This window comes from Salvelinus fontinalis, chromosome 24 (genome assembly GCF_029448725.1).
Source record: "Salvelinus fontinalis isolate EN_2023a chromosome 24, ASM2944872v1, whole genome shotgun sequence".
NCBI lineage: Eukaryota > Metazoa > Chordata > Actinopteri > Salmoniformes > Salmonidae > Salvelinus > Salvelinus fontinalis.
This window is the reverse complement of record NC_074688.1, coordinates 11844871-11869356: the sequence shown is the minus strand read 5'-3', so window position 1 is coordinate 11869356 and position 24486 is coordinate 11844871. Positions and strand designations below refer to the sequence as shown.

Sequence of the window (24486 nt, the reverse complement as noted above, 5' to 3'; positions counted from 1 at the left end):
AGATAGCATAAAACACGGCATAAGCCATGGCAAAATGTGTAGAATTGCAGGAAATGATCTATAAAAACACATTTTTTTTTTACCTGGTCTCTTTACTCAACACGTTTTTGTATGTGAGGTTGTGTGTATAGTGTTTTGTACAGTTCAGCTCCATAGCACCTCAGCCATGCGTTATTCCTGCTCATTCCAGACCCCGCGGCACAGCGAGCACAGTATTCCCTTCCTCTCCTTCGAGCGGAGAGCCCTGTAGGCTACTTACAGATACAGATCCCGTGAGAGGCGTCCAGTATGTATCCTTGCCTGCAGACACAACTGTAGCTCCCCCGAGTGTTTACACAGTTCCCGTTCTCACAGAAGCCTGGCTGCAAACACTCATTAACATCTAGGAAGGGAAACACCAGGGTCACATCCCTATTCCCTAACCCCATCCATCCATCCATCCATAGGATCCACAGACAGGAAACTGTCATGTACCCCCTTCCTGAAGGCCGGGGAGATAATAACTGAGTAATCACTGAGAGTGAGAGCTGAACCTTGACTGAGTGACAGACTGTATACAGTACATGCAGGGGAGGCCCTGGTCACAGAGAACATTTATATTCTGGGGATATTAACAGTGACTGACTTGAAACCCAATGAGGGTGGCTAGACATGGCAAACATTTGTGCTTAGAGTTCATTCCCTGTGAAACAAATACTCTTTGTAAACTGTAGGTTTAGCTGAGAACTTGGAAGAACTAGCCCCAACCTGAAATCATAATCTTGGAAACACTAAAAAGTCTGGCGACATTCAACGGGAGTGTAAAAGAAAACCATAACATATCAGTGTTTATCCAACCCTGTCCTCATCAATATCGTAGCAGCTTACAACACGAGGTGTGACTCTCAGGGATTTAGGGGGATTGAGTGAGTGATGCAACAGGGCCTGGTGTTGTCATTATGTCTCATACAATCTGGCTCCATGCTTTTCCAGGAGAAATAGTTTTCCAGCAGTCAGGTTATACAACCGTCTGGCCTAGCTTACACTACATCTGTTGGATAATATAAGTGAACTGAACTGTTGGGTAATAGCAGTGAACTGAACTGTTGGGTAATAGCAGTGAACTGAACTGTTGGGTAATAGCAGTGAACTGAACTGTTGGGTAATAGGAGAGAACTGAACTGTTGGGTAATTGCAGTGAACTGAACTGTTGGGTAATAGCAGTGAACTGAACTGTTGGGTAATAGCAGTGAACTGAACTGTTGGGTAATAGCAGTGAACTGGACTGTTGGGTAATAGCAGTGAACTGAACTGTTGGGAAATAGCAGTGAACTGAACTGTTGGGTAATAGCAGTGAACTGGACTGTTGGGTAATAGCAGTGAACTGAACTGTTGGGTAATAGCAGTGAACTGAACTGTTGGGTAATAGCAGTGAACTGAACTCATCCCCAATTCACTGTAGACCTTCTTGCTACAAATAGACATTCAAAGGCAACGTTGCATATATGGTTTGCATCATCACCTGTCAGCACCTAATCCATTTGAGTTACAACTGTATGTTAAATGTTTCCATATAGATGCAGGAATGAAAAAGTTCCTCCTGCCAAATAACAGTAATACGTATTTCCATTGAGGCATGTTAGTGAGGCTCCTTTATGTTATAGAATTTAACTTACAGATCAATGTAGTTTTTCTCTCCCCTTCTCTCTTTATTTCAGCTGCTAACTGATGTGCAAATATAATCCCAGTAGCCCCAATCCTATTCTAAATAATCACAGGTGATGTTTTTACAATATGCAATTCATGAACAGGTGGGTCAACTAAAACTACAGTACATGCATTGTGTCACTGTGACCTGCCTTTGGGTATGTGTCCCTCTCAGATAAATAGCAGATTTACCATGAATGAGCGCAACCACATTGGTATGTCCCCATCTGAGTGCCACCCCATGTTTTTGAACGGGCCTGAATGATTCATAGCCAGCATGATAGCATTTGCTTGTTACTATCAGGGGAGATGGGTGCCCTGTTTTCTCCTATCCCTCTCATATCTTATCAGGCTCTACAGAGACGGATGAAGCGGCCCTTCCATAGCGGCAGATAATCAAGGCATGGCTCGTGTTTCAGAGTTTATCGCCTCAGACTATTCAGCGCTAGATCTCTGGGCCAAGTGACAAGACTGGGTTGAATAATGAGCTGCTTCAAAGAGCTTTTCGATGTGTGTGTGGGTGAGCGGAGTCTATATGGAATATGACAAGCTAAGGAGGCAGCTGCTGACTTGATGAAGTGATATTGTACATTAATCCACTCAAAACATCAACTGAAAATGAGAAGAGGCCATATTATGAAGATGGACCATTGCAATGCTTCTCTTTCCACACCTATTTGACCTGGTATTTGTTTAAAAATAAATACTGTCAAATAAAATGTTGTAACATTTCAACACACATCTCTTTCGGTTAGTTCTCCTGTTCCAGACACAAAGAGATTAAACGTGCTGAAATCGGATGTAAGTACACTTAGAATAAAAAGTGCTATTTAGAACCTAAAAGGGTTCTTCGGCTGTCCCCATAGGAGAACCATTTGAAGAACCCTATTTGGTTCCAAGTAGAACCCTTTCCACCGAGGGTTCAACATGGAACCCAAAAGATTTCTACCTGGAAACAAAAAGGTATGGGAACACCCGAAGAACCCTTTTGGAACGCGTTTATCTACGATTGTAGACGACCACCATCATTCTACAGATGGAACTCACCAACACACTGGGTGCCGTTGATCCTCTCAAATCCAGCCGGACAGCTCCCATCGACTCCATTTCCTGAAAAGGCAATTCACATAATGATGATTAAATAGCAATACTCGAGAGACCCTATGTGAGCCCTACTGACATAAAGGGAAAGGGGATACCTAGGCATGTTGTGCCAATAGCTGTGTCTACAACCAGAGTGATGGGTCAATCTTTTCTTGCCTATGTTTCTCCTGCAGAGCCTGGACGAGATTTCAGACTATTTTAGTGCTCAATCTGTGTGTACTGTATATACAGTCCCTGATCCCAACATGGAAGACGAGCAGCATGTAGCACCAGAGAGAGAGAGCCAAGCGTACAGGAGCCATGGGATACACCGGAGCGTTCTGGGCCAATTAAACAGAGCGAAACAAATAAAGGGTTTTTACCATACGAGCATGACAACTCACTGTCAGTCTAGAGTGGAAAACTCCCTCATCTAACATTGGCTAACAATCCCATCTCCGGCTAGTTAGCTAGCTATGTTACTCCCAGTTGTTTGCTGGACTGTTGGCAGCCTAAATCACACACTGTTGGTCACCTGTCTGCTAACAATCTCCCTCCCAGCTGTCTCTCCTCTCACAACCAACAAAGCTCTATTCGGAGGACCTTTACAGGCTCGGGAGACAAGTGGGAAGTTGTGAAGTGACTTGAGGTCGCTGAGTAAAGATTCAAAGGACATTCCTCAAAGGAAATGGAAAGTTTAAAGTACTTAGTGCTTCAAACGACCGTAATCCCTGGCCAGAGTTTTGGACAAGGCCTCTATTGTTCGGTTTCAACCATTTATTTATGGGAATGTTTGGGCGAAGTTGTTTGCAAGGAGGGAGACATCGCAATTGATGAGGTTTTCATCGTAGTTTAAATCAAAACGAGGAAAACCATGATATTTTCCAGACTGTTGAACAGAGAGATAAACAGCCCGGTGATTTATTTCTGTATTTATCAATGACCCGACATAATACTATATATTTCTTACTGGCTGCGGCTAAACATGGAGTTAATCTATTACATAATACGCCCATTACTGATAGCAACAATAATACTGTGGAATAGTATGAATTCCCTGTTAGTCTAACAGGAACAGATACAAACAAGACCATGTTGATTTCTGGGCTTTTCTATCTAAAACAAGTCATTACAAGTAAGTACATTCTTTCACTGGCATGGCTGAGGAGAGTTACCTAAAAAATAATAATGACTGTCTGAGTTCCTAAAATGATTAGCGGTGATGAAAGAAGTTGAAAACAGAACATTAGCTCACTACTTTTTGACATGATGTTGATATGGTCTAGGAGGCGAGAGGGTAAAGCCAACTTATGGACAAATATGGCTAAGAGAAAAGTACATTCCAGTCCGGTTAGTCAGGTCTGGAGTAAAACAACTTTATGTGCTGTGTATATCTGGTTAATAATGTGATATTACGGAAGTTGTTATTTCATGTCAGACAACAGAGCAAGGCCATCTGGTATAAGGTTTCGAAAAGGAATTCCACTCCAATCTACAGCATTCCTGTCTTTTGAAAAACCAGAGTCAATGTGAATAAGGTAGTGAAGGTGAGATGGACAAGAACAAGCTGGTAGGCTAGCCGCTACACTGTAGCATGGGACATACATTTTCAAAAAATGTATTTAAGTGTCACTCCGCAATAATACAAAATACAAACATGGTACAGGTGTCATCTACAATACATTCCATCAGCTATACACATGTATACGTAAACAAAAAACAAAGTACATATGATCAGTGTAATACAGGTGTAACTAATTTGTGATTGTTGCACCTGGGATTACTAAATCAGCAGTGACCGCCCCATTTGTTTCTGGTATACAATGATTGGCTTTGAGATGAGGGGTAGGTACACAAAGGGGACAGAAGGTGGGGGGGCATCTACGCAAGAAATGGGAGAAAAAGGATGAACCCACTTTGTGATAGAAAGACTGAAAGGAAAGTACAAGTGTAGCTGAAGAGAAGAGGGACACGGACAAAAGAGCAAAGTCAGACAGGTGACTACTAGAGCGGGGGGGGGGGGGGGGGTCTTTTACCTGTGTTAGGGGGACATAGGACACACTCGTTGATGCCCCAGGCCAGTCCAATCCCTCTGCAGCAGGTGTCCTGACTCCTGAGTCCTGGGAGAGGTGATCTGCACTGAGGGGATAGAGGAGAAGAAAAGAGCATTGGATTTAAACTGGCACAACCACAATGAGAGATGCCACCCATTTCTAATGGATTGCTCAAGACTTAGCTACATCACTTGATGCATATGACATATATACAGGTAACTGACAAAATAAAGGAAACACCAACATAAAGTGTCTTAATAGGATGTTGGGCCACCATGAGGCACCAGAACAGCTTTAATGCACCTTCTAGCCATGGTAGCCAAAAATAATGGGCAACTGGGCCTGCCCAGCATTTTATACATGACCCTAAGCATGATGAGATGTTAATTCCACACCTTTGTGAAAGCACCTGCTTGCAATATACTTTGCTTCCCTCATTTACTCAAGTGTTTCCTTTATTTTGGCAGTTATCTGTAGGTATCAATCGTAGAAGAAATTCCTCTGCAAAGTCTCACCTGGCCGTTGTGGACCTCCCTGAAGCAGTACTTGAACACAGAAGATTCTGTGTAGGTGGAGTTACCGTGGAGGGTCTGGGCCTGGACTCTGGGTTCAGGTGGTGTGGCTGCGGCCCTCTCCCCTGGCAGAACACTGGTGCTGGCCCCCGAGAGGCCTGCTGACCAAGTCACCGTCTCTGACTGCTCCCGAACCGTGTCTGGCCCATAGCCCACCTTCAGCACCTGGTGGATCTTCACGCTGGCCTCTGGTGGGTGCTGCACCCGCACCTTCACCATGGATGAGCCAGATGCTGGTGGGAGGGATAGAGAAGAGTGGGGGGTTTAATGTATTTTTTATTTAAGCTTTATTTAACTAGGCAAGTCAGTTAAGAACAAATTCTTATTTACAATGACGGCCTACCCCGGTCGACGCTGGGCCAATTGTGCGCCGCCCTATGGGACTCCCAATCAGTGGCTGTGATACAGCCTGGAATCGAACCAGGGTCTGTAGTGATGCCTCTAGCACTGAGATGCAGTGCCTTACACCGCTGCGCCACTTGGGAGGAGGTTAGGGGTTAGCTAGTGGGGGTTAGCATTAGCAAACATTACTGACTCCACAAAGTCTGCACAGAGGCTGACCTGACCTGACCCACTGTGCCTCCAGGGGTCAGAGGTCATCCTATGATGGACCTCTCACTTGAACGCTGTCCTGGTCGTTCACATTTACCACCCGCTGAATGATTGACTTTGCATTTTTCTGCTGATGGCTAAGAAAGTGGATATGAATGGGAGCTGCCATGTATGTGAGGTGCCTTTGGTGCGTGACACGGTCTTTGATGTGGTTGAAATTCAAAGGTAAATATTGCATGGCGGTCTTTACTGTTTTACCTTGGCCAGGTCGCAGTTGTAAATGAGAACTTGTTCTCAACTGGCCTACCTGTTTAAATAAAGATGGATAAAAAATTCAACTTGTTAGGAAGCTAGTGTGAAGTCCTGTTACTATAGCAGATCGTAAGATCTGGAGGAAGGTGTGTGTGGGGTATCCACGCCCCTGTATGTCTGAAAATGGAGTGGTTGTTCTCCTAAAACATGCTATTACTGCATTGTCACAACGTTTCCCCCACGGTGTCGCTACTACACTGCCAAGAGGCCCAGACTGAGCGGAAGGCCCAAACCTGACTCATACCGCAACCTTTTCTTGGGCTTTATTTACAGACTAAAAAAGGCAAGGAGATAATCAGTTAACTCTGGGTGACTGAATGTCCCAGATCTGTTTATGCTAAAGGAACTGTTGTGCACGATTTGTTCTAGGCTGAAAAAAACGAGAACGCGGAGAACAAGGCTCATTAAAATCAAGACCCAGGACCTTGGGAGTCTTTACTTCCTACCCATCCGTAATATCAGACCCATAGCACCTGGTTTACTATTCAGGGCTATACGCAACCGTTAACACTGGGCCCTGGAGATATGCAGCCAACACAATGTTTCATTTACAGATGCAGTTTGGACTGTGTTTTCATTTGCCCCAAAACAATCAGAGTGAAAACTGGTCTTTTGTTCTATGATCGTGCTGTGGATTTCACAAGGCTCACTTGGATCCAAACATGTCTCAGGCGTCAGTTCTCTGTGGTTAACAAGCAATCCCATTGTCTCACCCCTGCAGGGTATCCCCATAACCGTTCATAGACTAACTCTGAGGTCATTTGGAATTTACTCGCTGCTTGTCTACACCCCACTTGAGTTGTGACAAAATGTACTACGTAGGTTCTCATTACCATTTTTAATTGCCTGTTCACTACTTCACACTGTGGTTCTCATTCCCGTTTTTAATTGCCTGTTCATAACTTCACACTGTCTGGCTGTGTCATACGGGCCAGTGTTGCAGTAATGGCCGACCTCGTCCTCACAGCTGGTCCTGACAGCACAACAGAGGTGTCCTTTGTCTGTTTTTCACACTAGAAAAATAAAGGTGACCTCACAAGGTTCACGCATGAAAAGTTAGCCGTTTAGCCGCAAGGAGATGAACAGAGCATTCAAACACTCCTCCTAAAGCGAAGAGAGTAAATGACTGAATGACGTTCACCACAGGCTGCATAGCCCTAAGTGGTGGTAAAATTGATGGTTGTCAAACTGTGGTTGTGATGCTAAATTGCATCACAAGTTGCCAAGGAAATAGATTGTAAGCGTCTGGCTGCACTAGAACAAATATCCGTGTAGCAGAATTGCCATCAGAAAGATGTATAGTATATTGCTGATATAAGTGGATTTGCGAGATGTGCATGGACAAAGACGTTTTATGATAAACACTACAGAATAGAGCCCCACAGTGTAGGTATCATAATACCAATAAAACCTAGCAATCAAACATGGACATGATTCCAATCGTTTTTCCAATATTGATTTGTTTTGTGAAGGCTTACCCTGGCGTGACATTTGATAACCATGTAAATCTCTCTCGGACAAGGTGACATCAATATATTCAGATTTGAAAATGCTAATTTGCATTAAAGTAGACATCATGCAAGACTACAGAATCCCTGCAAGCCCTGCACATCTTCTCTATCTGACACCTTTGCTAACAGGTATTGTGTCAATTTAAAACTTGCACAAGAGAGTTCACAGAATTGTCAATTTAAAGAAATGTAGCCAATTTATTCATCACTAAATTTAGCTAACATTAGATAGTTAATCCAGAGATCCTTACCTTTGCCTCGATTCGTCAGTCTCGTCCAGATCATTATGGCATTTGTTGTTCTTTATGATAGCCACATTAGCAGCTAATTAGCATAACATTTTTGGGGGGTAAAATACAGGTGAATATATTGATAAAAGTCACCTTGTCCTGGAGAGATTTACACAGTTATCAAAACCTCATGCCACAGTAAGCCTACACTAAACACAGCCCTTATTTTAAGTGTTTCTAAAATCCCCTATGGGAAAAATGAATGGTGAAAAAAATTATTGGAACCATTTCCTTGTTTGACCGCTAGGCTTTATGGGTATTATGACTCATACTGTGGTACTATATTGGCAGGTCAGCTAAGTCTAAGACCCCACTTCAACGTAGGCCTCCTCAGTGAGTTTGCGTAAGCCCTCAGATCACCACTCCCAAAACACTCTCCCAGTCCTGGAATAAAGCGTGGACTTTTAGAAGCAGCTCGTCAACATAACTGACCCTGACATTTCATTTGTTAGTACGAGCTCAGCATACTGCTTAGATTTCAATGTCATTAACTTTTGGTTGTGTTTCACCAGCCCTCCCACCCCCCCTTGGAGCGAAAACAAGCCACACTGATGTCATTGAGCTTTATAGAGCATGGATAAATACACATGCGCTCAGGGTCACATTCTTATGATAACATCTTCAAAGGCAGCAGAAGATTACCAACCATACTGTATCCTGAAACAAGTGCCATCTGTAACTGCAGTGTAACTGTTAAAGCTTCAGATTTCACCGACTGCGTAGTTAGTTGCGATTGGCAAATATGATGATGTGCATTTTCCAGGGTCTCAGTACCGCCATGCAGGGAAACGTCAGTGTTTGGCTTTTCTTCATGTTGTACAAATATACTTCACCATCTAAGAGCGTACTGTATGTCAACTGATTCAATTTGGTCAGAAACATCTGGATGTCATAACACCCAAAAATGCACATTTGGAAAGTCAGTGAGAGCAAGTATTCGCAAGTAGCCGAATCGGAGTGTTCTCATATGCATTGTAATGATGTTAAAACAATGGGAAATGAGTGATTGTGAATGTCTCAGAGACCTCGAGGAATTGCTGTCCGTGTTTCAAGGCTTATTACCTATTGGCACCAATAGGTACAATTCAAGTGTTGAGCACTGGCCAAGGGAAAACAGTCATGTAGAGCCCAGCACACACGGTGCAGTTTGAATGTAATTCATCTACAGGAAAGACACACTTTATGTAACTGTGTGACGCGTGAACCTTAGTTGACCATTTTTGCACACTCAAAGCCAAACCACAGATGACTGAATGTCAGACGTAAGCATAACTTGTCATGCATTATTAGGCAATTAATGATGGTTCATTTGATCATTTAAAAAAGCACTGTTTTCTTTCATTTCAGTATCAGTCCATCAAAATGCAGAGAATTAGCTGTCGTTGTGCTCATTCTAGAGTTTTATTGTACGTTTTTATCCCAGTCTTACTGTCAAGGAGAGGCTCCTTCACTAGAGACATTGGACTCTGCTTTAAAGATTTGTGTCTAACGTATACATTGTTTAATTCATCACCATGCAGATCCCACCACTGCCACCAATGAGGCCGGCCTTGCCACACTTACCACCGCTGGGCTGACTGTGGCTCTGCTGCTGGCTCTGCAGGGGGAGAATGTACTCCGACTGGGTCAGCAGCTGCTGACTGGCCAGCACCGAGGGGCTGCGCGGAGGCTTCTCAATGTCATTGGAGGAGGGCGTGGCCACGGGGATGTGGCAGAACTTGCCAGTGAAGGTTGGTGGGCAGAGGCAGCGGTCCTTCTGGATGCAGACCCCTCCGTTCTGACACAACATGGGGCACAGGACTGGAGGAGAAACAGAGGAGGGAGGGAGGGAAACAGAACGGCTCTGTAAACTCTGACCTCAGTGAGGGAGAAACATGGAGTCCAAGACATCAACAACTGAAATAGAACTCGGGCACTGAGAGAAACAATAACCATATTGTTTGATGTCCTGTAGTGATTTCCATGGTTCGGTTACCATTAGGGCCAAGAGTTCCTCCCTGTTGCCGTTCAAATGTAACAACACAAACTCACGATTCAGATCCCATTACAAAACAAAAAGGGCAGGGTCGAACACTTTTACGCCCACCTGGCCAACCAAGAAAACAAGGGAAAACATCCAACACATGTCCTTGTGACAGATACAATTGATAGACAGTTTGTACACACTGTAAACAATGCCATTCAAAAACAACAGAGCACACAATGTTTCCCCTGTTTTTATCACAATGAATGGAAAACAAGTGAAGACAAGCAGCACTCTGATGAAAACCATGCCTCTGCTTACTCTGTCCACCAGCACATGCTTTCCATATCACATGACTGTGCTGTATTAATGTGCATAATAATAATAATAATAATAATAATAACAACGTTGGAAAACTTGGCCCTGGCCCATGCCCAAGTCCATGGAAAATAATTGACCATGGCACTGCAGCTAGACAGAGAGAGAGAGAAAGAGAGAGATGCCTGGCAGTTAGCTGAACAGAATTATCTTTCCAGCAACTATAATCAGTCCATTATGCATCTCCTTGGCCAACTGTCTGTCCATCATACACTGGGCCAGAAGGATCAACTCAGCCTCGTGAGTAAACAATATCTGAAGCAGTATGATAGAGGGAGGGAAGGGTGAGAGAGTGAGGGGGAGAGAGAGAAAGAGAGCGAGCGAGCGAGCGAGCGAGAAAGAGACAAATATGAAGGTACTGATGAACCTACTTGTGTGACTTTCTATCCATATTGTCATTGGGTAGAATATAAACCTGCTTTCTCTTAAACCTCTACAGGATCGGTGTCCCCCCCACGGGACGGTTGAGCTAACGTGCGCTAATGTGATTAGCATGACGTTGTAAGTAACAAGAACATTTCCCAGGACATAGACATGTTTAATATAGGCAGAAAGCTTAAATTCTTGTTAATCTAACTGCACTGTCCAATTTACAGTAGCTATTACAGTGAAATAATACCATGCTATTGTTTGAGGAGAGTGCACAGTTTTGTACCTCAAAAAAACTATTAGGCACACTTGTGCAGACTTGATACAACATTTTGAACAGTAATGCAAAGGTTCATTGGATCAGTCTAAAACTGTGCACGTAGACTGCTGCCATCTAGTGGCCAAAATCCAAATGGCACCTAGTCTCCTAAGTCTTGCATTTCAAAGATGGAGAAAAAAATATAGGAAACACATGTTTTTTTCTTTGTATTATCTTTTACCCGATCTAATGTGTTATATTATCCTACATTAATTTCACATTTCCACAAACTTCAAAGTGTTTTCTTTCAAATGGTATCAAGAACATGTATATTCTTGACTCAGGTCCTGAGCTACAGGAAGTTAGATTTGAATATGTCATTTTAGACCAAAATTGGGGAAAAAAGTGTTAGTTCCTTAAGAGGACACTCTTTGCATTTGTGTTCTGTGGTAATTTACCACTCAAATGAGCCTGCAATCAAGACAGAGGGTTCAGCTAAAGCGGTTTCCTCTGAGGTGAACATCTCATCAGAGTGGTTTGGAGAGGATACTGTAAAACACAACTATTGGACTGTATGAGGTCCCGACAGTCACACTGATTATAGGCCTTCACCTTTCCCCGAGCCTTTCGGAACCTGGAAAGACGACGGCAGCTGAAGGCTGTCCAAAGTACACACTGATCCATCATTTTGAGTTTCCCTAGGGGTGGCACAGAATTGATTTTCCGTCTGTATACGAAGTCCTCTGGGCTCCAGTGAGCGTGTCAGCAACTACCGAACAGGTCTCTTTTCTCAGTTTCTGTCATGCTCTCGCCCATTGTTCCAGAGGCCATGGCGAGGAACAGGAAAAAGGTTGGTGTTTTTGTCAGGCTTTTTACAAGAGGAATTTACAGTACAGTGACTTAGGAGTTCTCTAGTTTCCTATCGCAGAGAGCCTGTGTCCGGCTTCCGGGGCTAGAGCAGCAGCGTTCTGCTGTGTGGAGTAGGTTTCCGGTGGAGAAATCATGAGTTGAGCATATGCAGTGTATCAGTGTGTGTATTCCCCGCTGTGGCGTAGCCGTGGTGATGAGCAGCCGTGGTGATGTGCAGTATGCAAACTGAGAAGGTGACCTAATTGTTTGCTCCGAGTCGGACGTGTGAGTCCCTCCAGATGCAACGGATACATCCACCAGATTTTACACAGGGAGAGTAGAAATTAGGTATAGAGAGATCAAGAAAGACAGAGAGAGAGAGAGAGAGCGGAAGAGAGAGAGCGAAAGAGAGCGAAAGAGAGAGAGAGCGAAAGAGAGATAGAGAGAGCGAAAGAGAGAGAGAGCAAATGAGAGAGAGAGAGAGAGCGAAAGAGAAAGACAGAGAGAGAGAGCGAAAGAGAGACACAACAAGAGAAGAAGAACAGACAAAACAAGACAGGCAGAGCGAGGGACAGAATGGGTAACGAGAGAGGCAGAAAGACAGAGTGAGAGAAAGACAGAAAGAGAGAGGGGAGGGTGCAGATTGCCTGACGACTCATCCTGAATTTAATTCCGCTACTCTATCAATCGCTCCCCACATGAGTCTGAACTTACCATCCTAGAAGTCGTTTGTGCTGATGTCAAAATGACGTGATTCCTGATTCATGTAGACCAGCTCTGGTCCAACCCATCGGTTTCTGGGACCAATCAGAACGGTTTGAATGTGTTCGCATTCGAGAAGTCGTTGGGGAGGAAGCAAACCTGATTCATTGTGGAGAAGAAATGTTAGTGGGCGTGGCGTTTGGCCAGAGCGGTGTGGATGGGTAACCAGACAAAGGTGCAGGTGCCTCCCATGAAAAACAGTGATGTGAGCAGCTACCCAGTTCCCCTCAGGCCCTCCATGAGACCCACGACGTCAGCCCTCTCTTCTCAAAGATCCCCATGTCTTTCACTGCACTCATATCCATGTAATGCAGTAGAACTCTCAGGCCAGTGTGGAACAACAGGTTATCACACCATGTAGAGATTAAGTTTTCACCAGAGGCTGTTTAATTGGTGTTTAGAGGCACATTACCTGTCTAAATGATGGTGGGACACCAGTGGAACCCCCGTGAAATCACTTCCTGTCTCCCCAGGCTTTACAGCTAGGCTTTACAGCTACATGCTTGGAGGATGTTGTGTGTACTTCAAGGCTGACCGCATTAGCCCTCCCTGGAAAGAATAATAAAGTGTGTGTGTGTGTGTGTACAGGGAGATGTTTTGAAGCAACTCAAAGAAACATGCCATTTGAGCTCCCTATTTGTATGCAGGAGAAGGAAGGTTCAGCTGGCCATAGTTTCCACAGCTTGAACAGAGATGCTTAACGCATGATGTCCTCATGCACACCCGGCCTGTACCTTTAGCAAGACAACCCTGAATACTCCTCAATGTGGGTGAGGAAGATAATTACTCTTCAGCTTTCTGCTGTAATGTATCAGGTGAACGCAGAATTAATACCAGCAATGCAACTTTACTAAAACAAAGCAGCTGGAATTTGGAATCAAATCAAAGTTTATTCATCATACTCAAAGGATACAGCGTAGTGTACACGGTACAATGAAATGCTTACTTGCAAATAGACTCACTGTAGTGTTTCATGTAGTTTGCCTCAGTGCAGCTGGCAATCAGCATGAGATCATGAGGTCCAACTGCAACAATAAAACTAATCAGAATGGCAGTTATCCAAACCACCCCAGATCAACTTTGCCATGGCACCTTGAATAGTTGGATAGTTAGGTCTCTCTTTGAATGGTTAAACATGCCCTGAGATATTCACAGAGATATTTTGGGCTCTGTTGGCCACTTCTGCCTGACCAGACATTTTTCACATGTCTGTGATAGAGGGCATCGACTGGGTCATAGCCAATAGGACCAGAGAGAGAGAGAGAGAGACTATACTGTAAGTATGGCAAGACAAAACAATAGTGTAATTTACACTAGTGTACAGTGGAGCACTGTCTACTGTCTGTCTAATTTAACATGCATGGTGCTAGGGGAGAGTGAGTCATTGTTCCTGGTCTGCCTGTTTCATGCTACCCCACCTGACATGTTACCGGCCACTAACATGGTATGTGTGCATTGGGGGGGGGGGGGGGGGGGGGGTCTTGTTTGTACGCAAGTGTGACTTCGCGCTGACATCATTCAGTCTAGGAACAAGCCTATAAACCAGACGTGTGGTAAGTGGACAGAAGGGGAGGTGACTTTCCCTGAGCCCGTTTATACAATATATGGGGTATTACTCATTACTCAGGTGATGGGAAAACAAACAACTGGGTTGGCAGCTATTTAAAGCTTACCAAGTCTGGGTTATTATGAATGAATGCAATGTTCAAAGTTGACTGTAGACATAGGCTTGCATTGAGAAACATGCCTACAGGACGCACGACTCCGAGACCATCGTTAAGTTTGCCGACGACACAACGATAGTAGGCCCGATTGATCACTGACGACGATGAGACAGCCTATAGGGAGGTCAGAGGCCTGGCTATTGTGGTGCTAGGACAACAACCTCTCCCTCAACATCAGCAAGTTAAAGGAGCTTATCGTGGACTACAGGAAATGGAAGGGCCGAACACGCCCCCATTCACATCGACGTGGCTGTAGTAGAGTGGGTCGAGAGCTTCAAGTTCCTCGGTGTTCACATCACAAAGAACCTATTATAGTCCAAACACACCAACACGGTCGTGAAGAGGGCACGGCAATGACTCTTCCACCTCAGAAGGCTGAAAAGATTTGGCATCGGCCCTCAGATCCTCAAAAAGTTCTACAGCTGCACCATTGAGAGCATCATGACTGGCTGCATCACCGCTTGGTATGGTAACTGTTCGGAATTCGACTGCAAGGCGCTACAGAGGGTAGTGCGTACGGCCCAGTACAACACTAGGGCCAAACTTCCTGCCATCCAGGATCTCTATACCAGGTGGTGTCAGAGGAAGGCCCTAGAAATTGTCAAAGACTCCAGCCAACCAAGTCATAGACAGCAAGCGGTACCGGTGCGCCAAGTCTGGGAACAAAAGGCTCCTGAACAGTTTCTACCCCCAAGTCATAAGACTGCTGAACAGTTAATCAAATGTCTACCCGGGCTATTTACATTAGCTAGGTTTACATCCAATAGGCGACAGATTTGAATGATAATATAAAAAAATCCGCATGAAAACAATATGCACATTTTCCACCAGAGATGTGTTTCCATCAAATGTACTTTTTGCAGATAAAAGGCTGTACGTGATGACGTAGTGCATGTAAAAATACATTTTGCGGTTAAATTCTGACGTACAGAGAGAAGAAAAAAAAGAAAAGTTAAATGAGTTTCTGTGCATTCAACTCTACTGATGATTTTCTCACCAAGAATGTTGCGTGCTATCTGCACGCTGTTGGCTAGAGCACACGTATAGCCTACATGATGAGATTTTATGGACAAAAGAACAAGATAATTTTTATTTGTCAAACGACAGCCAAGCGTCATTATCATGTCACCAGAATAAGACCCTGGATATTTATTGGAAAGGAGCATCAAGCTCATCACCGTGCACTTTCACCACCCTGTGAAGTTCATCATCACTTATTCCATCTGTTGCCTGATAAATTGCATGCTTTCCCGACGTAGTGGGAGGACCACACACATTGTCATCATGTGACTCCAAGTTTACTTCGATATTAAATAATCTAGGTAATTCAAGAGCCATCTTCAAGGCAGTCATTTTAAGCATGACATCACATGGTCATCTTGTGCATTCATTCCCACCCCCTCTAAACCAGAGGTTGTTATATAAATGATGTGATGATGGTAACAAGCCAGCACTGATGCACATGATGCTAGTACAGGAAACACGTGGCTGTGATTAGCTTCATATGCCATGCTATGTTGTTGTCTTAGGTCTCTCTGTGTTGTGGTGTCTTCATCACATCTGGTCATGATTGGGAGTCCCATAGGGCAGCGCACAATTGGCTCAGCGTCGTCCGGGTTTGGCCGGGATTGGCCGTCATTGTAAATAAGAATTTGTTCTTAACTGATTTGCATAGTTAAATAAAGGTTAAAAAAAATACAAATAAATAAATAAAAAGCCCCTGCCCCCGCAGGCCTTTTGCCTTTTTGTAGGCCGTCATTGTAAATAAGAATTTGTACTTAATTAACTGACTTACCTAGTTAAATAAAAAGTTAAATAAATCAATAAAAATGAAATGCGCAACGGCCCTAGTCGTGTCCGTCCATAATTTCCAAACATTATGCAACTAACTCCTCTCATCTCAACTAACTATCTAGAAGGCCCCCATGAAGGGTTAAGGCACTCTGGCTCAGAACATAAAACTAAGGCTTGTTCAGAAACTATGAGAAAGTACATTCTGGCCCAGCGTATCAAAACACAGACAAAAACACACAATCTCTCGGATTAGCCAGACACGAGGCAGCCGTGGTCTGGTCACTGAAATGTAGTTTTATTACTGAACAAATGCAGCTAATCTCCACTTAAAATCCCAGGATGTATTTGGAGTTGTGTGTCGGTCTGTCTTAACGGCTCAGTCTAGGAGGTAGTGAGTGTGTAAAGAAGTTGCACTCCGAATTACAGAAGTGATTAACGCAGGATTATAACAAACTGGGCAACAAGATCAAGAGGAAGGGTGAATACATAAAGAGGCTAAGGGAGAGAGAGAGAGAGAGAGATGGTGAGAGAGAGATGGTGAGAGCGATGGTGAGAGAGAGAGAGAGAGAGAGAGAGAGAGAGAGAGATGGTGAGAGAGAGAGAGATGGTGAGAGAGAGAGAGAGAGAGAAGGTGAGAGAGAGAGAGAGAGAGAAGGTGAGAGAGAGAGAGAGCTGGTGAGCGAGAGAGAGAGAGATACAGTGGGGAGAACAAGTATTTGATACACTGCCAATTTTGCAGGTTTTCCTACTTACAAAGCATGTAGAGGTCTGTAATTTTTATCATATGTACACTTCAACCGTGAGACGGAATCTAAAATCAAAAATCCAGAAAATCACATTGTATGATTTTTAAGTAATTCATTTGCATTTTATTGCATGACATACAGTGTGGCAAAAAAGTATTCAGTCAGCCACCAATTGTGCAAGTTCTCCCACTTAAAAAGATGAGAGAGGCCTGTAATTTTCATCATAGTTACACTTCAACTATGACAGATAAAATGAGAAAAGAAAATCCAGAAAATCACATTGTAGGATTTTTTAAGTAGGAAAACCTGCAAAATTGGCAGTGTATCAAATACTTGTTCTCCCCACTGTATATAAAGAGAGATTGTGAGAGAGAAGGGAGAGGGGCGGTAAGAATACCACTTTATTTCCTCCCCTGTATTTCTTTTCTGCCACAGACCATGAATATAACCCTGCATGTGGTTTAAGACCTCATGATATATCTCCTCTGTGCACCTGCATGTTGAGAGCAGTGCTATACAGTAGGAGACTGGGATTGGGGTTAAGTGTGAGAGCAGTGATATACAGTAGGAGACTGGGCTTGGGGTTAAGTGTGAGAGCAGTGCTATACAGTAGGAGACTGGGCTTGGGGTTAAGTGTGAGAGCAGTGCTATACAGTAGGAGACTGGGATTGGGGTTAAGTGTGAGAGCAGTGATATACAGTAGGAGACTGGGCTTGGGGTTAAGTGTGAGAGCAGTGCTATACAGTAGGAGACTGGGCTTGGGGTTAAGTGTGAGAGCAGTGCTATACAGTAGGAGACTGGGATTGGGGTTAAGTGTGAGAGCAGTGCTATACAGTAGGAGACTGGGCTTGGGGTTAAGTGTGAGAGCAGTGCTATACAGTAGGAGACTGGGATTGGGGTTAAGTGTGAGAGCAGTGATATACAGTAGGAGACTGGGATTGGGGTTAAGTGTTAGAGCAGTGATATACAGTAGGAGACTGGGCTTGTGCGTCTTCTTGACACTCAGCAACAACAAAGAACAGAAAATCGTCTGAATCCAACTGTCCTACAAAACTCTTTTTCTCATGTCTTCTCTGGCATGAGAAGTTGTTGGTCGATAGAGGCACACTTGAATAACTTCCGTCAAAATGACTTGAAGGGAAAGTCAGATATGGAATGTATACTGAACTAAAATATAAACACAACATGTAAAGTGTTGGTCCCATGAAATAAAAGATCTCAGAAATGTTCCATACGCACAAAAAGGTGATTTCTCTCAAACTTGGTGAATAAATTTGTTTACATCCCTGTTAGTGAGCATTTCTCCTTTGCCAAGATAATCTATCCACCTGAAACGTGTGGCATATCAAGAAGCTGATTAAAACAGCACGGACATTACACAGGTACACCTTGTGCTGGGGAGACTAAAAGGCCACTCTAAAATATGCAGTGTCAAACAACAATACCACATCAAATTTTGATGGAGCATGCAATTGGCATGCTGACTGCAGGAATGTCTACCAGAACTGTTGTCAGAGAATTTAATGTAAATTTCTCTACCATGAGCAGCCTCCAACGTAATTTTTGAGAATTTGGCAGTACGTCCAACCGGCCTCACAACCTCAGACCAAGTGTAGCCACGCCAGCCCAGGACCTCCACATCCGGCTTCTTCACCTGCGGGATCGTCTGAGACCAGCCACTTTGATAGCTATGGGCAGGCATAAGCTACAGACAACAAACACAATTGCATTTTATCGATGGCAATTTGAATGCACAGAGATACTGTGACAAGATCCCGAGGCCCATTATCGTACCATTCATCATGACAATACACAGTCCCATGTCGCAAGGATCTGTACACAATTCCTGGAAGCTGAGAATGTCCCAGTTCTTCCATGGCCTGCATGCTCACCAGACATGTCACCCATTGAGCACGTTTGGGATGCTCTGGATTGACATGTACGACAGCGTGTTCCAGTTCCCACCAATATCCAGCAACTTCGCACAGCTATTGAAGAGGAGTGGAACAACATTCCACAGGCCACAATCAACTGCCTGATCAACTCTATGCAAAAGAGATGTGCCGAGCTGCATTAGGCAAATGGTTGTCACACCAAATACTGACTGTTTTTTTGGTCCATGCCCCTACCTTTTTTAAAGGTATCTGTATCCAACAGATGCATATCTGTATTCCCAGTCATGTAAAATCTATAGATTAGGGCCTAATGAATTTATTTAAATTGACTGATTTCCATATATGAACTGTAACGCAGTCAAATCTTTCAATTGCTGCATGTTGCGTTTATATATTTGTTCAGTGTAATTTCTATGGAAATATGGACCATTATCTTTAAAGAAAACAAGTTGTAATATTTCATGGTTGGTCTGAGACCAGATAGCGGATAGCTCTCTGTCTGTCTTGCCCATACAGATGGCAACACTATTAATATGGCAACAGACAGAATACATGCAAAGAACATCCAAAGAACAAATTATTCACTGTCATAAGATCACACATTCACACACACAGTCAGAGGAGACAGAGATTCCCTGGCATGTAGAATGGATCTATCAAAGAGTACATTAACCCTGATGTTTGGTCATATATTTTTCAAGGTGCTGGAAGGGAGACAATCTTTCTGTTTTTGCCTATCCCCGTCACACACACACGTCACTATTTGAGTTGGATCTCATGTAAGGATGGGCTCTGAGCCTTGGTAAATATACACTGTATGCACATGTCTGGATGGTCGCCTCTCAAGACGGTGTGAATACCTGTAAAGGAGGCCAGCAGAGCCAAGGGGCTACTCTCTCATTCCTCCAACCTGTCCACATTTAAGGTCTAACCCATACCATTCTCCCAAACCTGTCTCCACCACTGACCTAAAAATCACAGTGATGCTACAACCACACCTCCAGCTCATCCGTCCCAGTGGCTTACTCCTAATGTCACTCTGTCTGGACCCCTGAGTGGGAGGTCTCAGTGACTCCTCTGGCTACTTATGGCTAGGAGAGACTACAGTATACTGCATGCGTACAGAGAGAGATGGTAAACAGAGGTAAGAAATTAGATAACTTACAGACTCTGAAGCCCGGTCCCACCGCAGCCCGGTCCCCCTGTTCACTGATGTAGAGAGCGGTCACATTGCCCTGCTCGCAAAAGTTGGTGCAGCGTCCCTGGGTGCAGCGCACCTTGCAGACGGTCGGGGTGAAGAGCACCTTGATGCGCTCAGCTCCTCTCCTCCCTGCTGCCGTTCCTCCTCGGTGGCCGGCGGTCTGGTTTCTGGCTGGAAGGGGGAAGAAGACGAAGCAGAGGTAGAGCAGCGGTAGGAGCCTGAACCTGGGTCTGAGCTGGAGCATGGTGCCTTCCGATTACTGCCGATGCATCCCACGGAGAAGAGACACCACAGAGATCCAGGAGAAGAGCTGCCAAGTACGGCAGGAAGAGATGTGAGAGAAGGCCAGTGAACTCCACGCTTACTCGTACGCTTTGTTCAATCACACTCTCTCTTGCAACTGGCGCAGGACGAGGAGGGAAAGGAAGAAAAACAGACCCAACGCTTCCTTTCCTTTTTTCCTAAACACACCAACCCAAGAAATGAGGAACTTTGACGAGAGAAGCACCCGCACAAGTGTGTTTTTTTTAAGCTTTCTTAGTGCCTGTCCACTTAATTGGAAGCAGTATAGCGAGAATGCTCTGGTCGAGCCTCCAAACACAATGTTTATAAGGGATCCAATCCATCACCCTGTACTGTTAACTCTTCACTGCAGCCCCTGATCATGTCTCTGTGCCCTACCGTTATGCTGTAACCGTAATCTGTTTTGTTTCCCTCCTTTTCCTTATACTCCCCACTCCCCCCTCTAGTTTCATAACATGGACCGTCCTGTCATCTGAGGAAGAGACCACAAGGAGGGCTTGGGGGGGTGAGGCAAGGTTTGAGTTTCAGGTCCTCGCTGGCATTGTAAACCATGGTGGTGAAGTCATCTCTCTCTTTCTGCTCATAAGGCAGGGGGGAAGAGGAGGGAAATTATTTTCCTTTTGCTACACATTTTCAGAAATGTCATTTCACAAGCCCCACAGGCTCTACTGTGACATACACAATGTGCATTAAACCTGTTGCCCTACCGAGCCAGCTCACGCCTGAGCAACAGTGGAAATAAACGTGCACGTGCCATCCCACGTGCATCCACGTTGCACTGGCTCACATCACTCTTACCGCTGTAAGCACTTGGACCTGTAAGCCATCAAGGGTGAAATCACATCACTTTCACTACCTGAGAAAACTATAGGAGACAAATGTTAAATCATCCTTTTATGGTCATTCATCAATATAAACCCCGGAAACATCCCAACCCCATTTGAAAAAAGGAGGTTGATGGAAACACCTCATTATTTAGCTAGGAAAGGAATGGTAAAGAATGGAAAATATAAAACCAATTGACAAAGAAATTCATTGTAATGTCAAAAAGTTATTAGCTAAAACTGTATGGTCGTTAGATTTACAAACATGACGTGTTCTTTATATTCACTTATAATTAACCCCGAAACAAAGCTGAGCAGAAATTCCTTGTTGAGTTTGGAAGACAAACAGCTGCGTTGGACTGGGCTCAAACACAGGTGCCCCATTACAGACCATATCTCCAGTTTCACCAGTATTACTACATCAGTATAAAACCTGTAAGACATGTGAGGACAGCGAGCGAGGCATGCGCCAGTCAACTTCACAAAAGGCCCCAGACCACATCAAAGGCTTGGTAAGGTTAAGTACTGAAAGGGTTATGTTTGACTTGAAGCTTATATGGGTTATCAACAAATCTGGGAGAATGACGTAATATAGCTCATGGGAATGGACCAAACTAGAACCCAGAGAGAACTGGTAGCCTAGTGGTTAGAGCGTTGGGCCAGTAACTGAAAGGTTGCTGATTTGAATCCTCGAGGTTCTGTCGACGTGCCCTTGAGCAAGGCACTTAACCCTAATTGCTCCTGTAAGTCGCTCTGGATAAGAGCGTCTGCTACAAACAAACAAAAATATGAAAGAAACTACAGGTACATTGGTACTGTGGTCAATGGTCATCCCTTATATGAAGTGTCTGAACCACCTGTGGAGGCATTGCACCACTGGTCTGATCCGCACCTGTAGCGCAACATGGTGCGTCATTCTGGGCCAGGACTTGGAGGCTGGGATACACTGCCAGAAAGAGAGAGAGAGGGGAGGGCCTTGGTGTAGGCTAGGACAAACAGTAAATTACCATGCTACCGCTGGGACGAGCCGTCTGGGTCTGGACTGTGTGTTCCTGTCTTGCTGGGGGAGGAGCAGGAGGTATTGGTGTCTGCTCAGGACAGGTGTTCACAATGTTTTCTAGTACGGGTCAATGAGGTCACAGCAGGTTGTTTTGCCTCCTTTTTGAGTGTTTTATTAGGGATATTAGCCAGTGGAAAAACTGTAGTCCAATTAGTATTCACTTATAACCTTTCAAATACTGCCATAAAAATGCTCCAAGGTTGGTACTCATTAGCTATACAGTACCAGTCAAAAGTTTGGAAACACCTACTCATTCAAGGGTTTTTCTTTATTTTTTACTATTCTCTACATTGTAGAATAATAGTGAAGACATCAAAATGACAAAATAACACATATGGAATCAAGTAGTAAACAAAAAAAAGTGTATTTTAGATTTTAGATTCCTCAAAGTAGCCAAATTTTGCTTTGATGACAGCTTTGCACACTCTTGGAATTCTCTCAACCAGCTTCACCTGAAATGCTTTCCCAACAGTCTTAAAGGAGTTTCCACATATGCTGAGCACTAGTTGGCTGCATTTCCTTCATTCTGCGGTCCAACTCATCCCAAACCATCTCAATTGGGTTGAGGTAGGGTGATTGTGGAGGCCAGATCATCTGATGCAGCACTCCATCACTCTCCTTCTTGATCAAATAGCCCTTACAAAGCCTCTTGGTGTGTTTTGGGTCATTGTCCTGTTGAAAAACAAATGATAGTCCCGCTAAGCTCAAACCAGATGGGATGGCGTATCGCAGCAGAATGCTATGGTAGCCATGTTAGTTAAAAAAAACACTGACAGTGTTACCAGCAAAGCACCCCCACACCATCACACCTCCTCCTCCATGATTCACGATGGGAACCACACATGGGGAGATCATCCGTTCACCTACTCTGCGTCTCACAAAGACACAGCGGTTGGAACCAAAAATCTCATATTTGTACTCATCAGACCAAAGGACAGATTTCCACCGGTCTAGTGTTAATTGCTCGTGTTTCTTGGCCCAAGCAAGTCTCTTCTTCTTATTGGTGTCCTTTAGTAGTGTTTTTCTTGCAGCAATTCGACCACGAAGGTCTGATTCACGCAGTCTCCTCTGAACAGTTGATGTTGAGATGTGTCTGTTACTTGAACTCTGAAGCATTTATTTGGGCTGCAATTTCTGAGGCTGGTAACTCTAATGAACTTATCCTCTGGAGCAGAGTTAACTGTGGGTCTTCCTTTCCTGTGGCGGTCCTCATGAGAGCCAGTTTCATCATAGCGATTGATGGTTTTTGCGACTGCACTTGAATAAACTTTCAAAGTTCTTAAAATGTTCTGCATTGACTGACCTTCATGTCTTGAAGTAATGATGGACTGTTGTTTCTCTTTGCTTATTTGAGCTGTTGAGCTTTCCATAATATGGACTCTGTCTTTTACCAAATAGGGCTAGCTTCTGTATACCAACCCTACCTTGTCACAACACAACTGATTGGCTCAAATGCATTAAGAAGGTTAAGAAATTACACAAATGATCTTTTAACAAGACACACCTGTTGATTGAAATGCATTCCAGGTGACTATCTTATGAAGCTGATTGAGAGAATGCCAAGAGTGTGCAAAGCTGTCATCAAGGCAAAGGGTGGCTACTTTGAAGAATCTCAAATCTCAAATATATTTTGATTCGTTTAACACTTTTTTTGGTTACTACATGATTCCATATGTGTTATTTCATAGTTTTGATGTTGTCACTATTATTCTAAAATGTATAAAATAGTAAAAATAAAGAAAAACCCTTGAATGAATAGGTGTGTCCAAACCTTTGTCTGGAACTGTAGTAAAAAGCTGTTAAATAGCCAGTAAATTGTACGAATCCGAACGCAACATGTCACCGTGCAGGACGTTTAGTGCAGCCTGAGTCTGTCTCAGTGCACTCAATCCCTCTGCCAGTTGTCAAGACCAGTCCTGTCCTACTCACACACACACACACACGCATCCACATTTTCTACAGATAGGAGTATTACAACAGATTGCCCCTCCACGCATGGAAGCAACAGCTACCAAAATACTATCAATCAGTCTAGTGGCTCTGTAAAGTATCAAGAATGGAACTGAAGTGTTATACTCTGTGTGTGTGTGTGTGTGTGTGTGTGTGTGTGGTTTATCTTTATGGAGGTTTGATTTTATTTTGATTTATTTTAGTCCTCATTTGGACTAACCTTCCAAGAGTCCTTAAACATTAAAATACAATCACATTTTCACACACACAGTTACAGACAAATAATACACTGACATATTGACCAGGTAAATACTCTAACAGTCTAAAAAGATAGATTGATTCTTCATCT

The 24486-nt window shown here is 43.9% G+C and overlaps 1 protein-coding gene across 2 annotated transcripts in view; it reads right to left on the bottom strand.

Annotated features, from left to right (window-relative positions):
• Positions 1–24486, bottom strand: part of LOC129821917 (latent-transforming growth factor beta-binding protein 4-like) — a 76519-nt gene that overhangs the window by 25060 nt on the left and 26973 nt on the right. The window contains exons 5-10 of one of the 2 annotated variants that reach the window (XM_055879655.1): positions 19965–20171; positions 9624–9860; positions 5339–5628; positions 4806–4908; positions 2734–2796; positions 260–382 (exon numbers count right to left, since the gene is read on the bottom strand). In XM_055879655.1, the coding sequence (XP_055735630.1) occupies positions 260–382; positions 2734–2796; positions 4806–4908; positions 5339–5628; positions 9624–9860; positions 19965–20171 (1023 nt within the window). The remainder of the gene's footprint in view (positions 1–259; positions 383–2733; positions 2797–4805; positions 4909–5338; positions 5629–9623; positions 9861–19964; positions 20172–24486) is intronic. The other variant, XM_055879656.1, reaches the window with a different exon arrangement.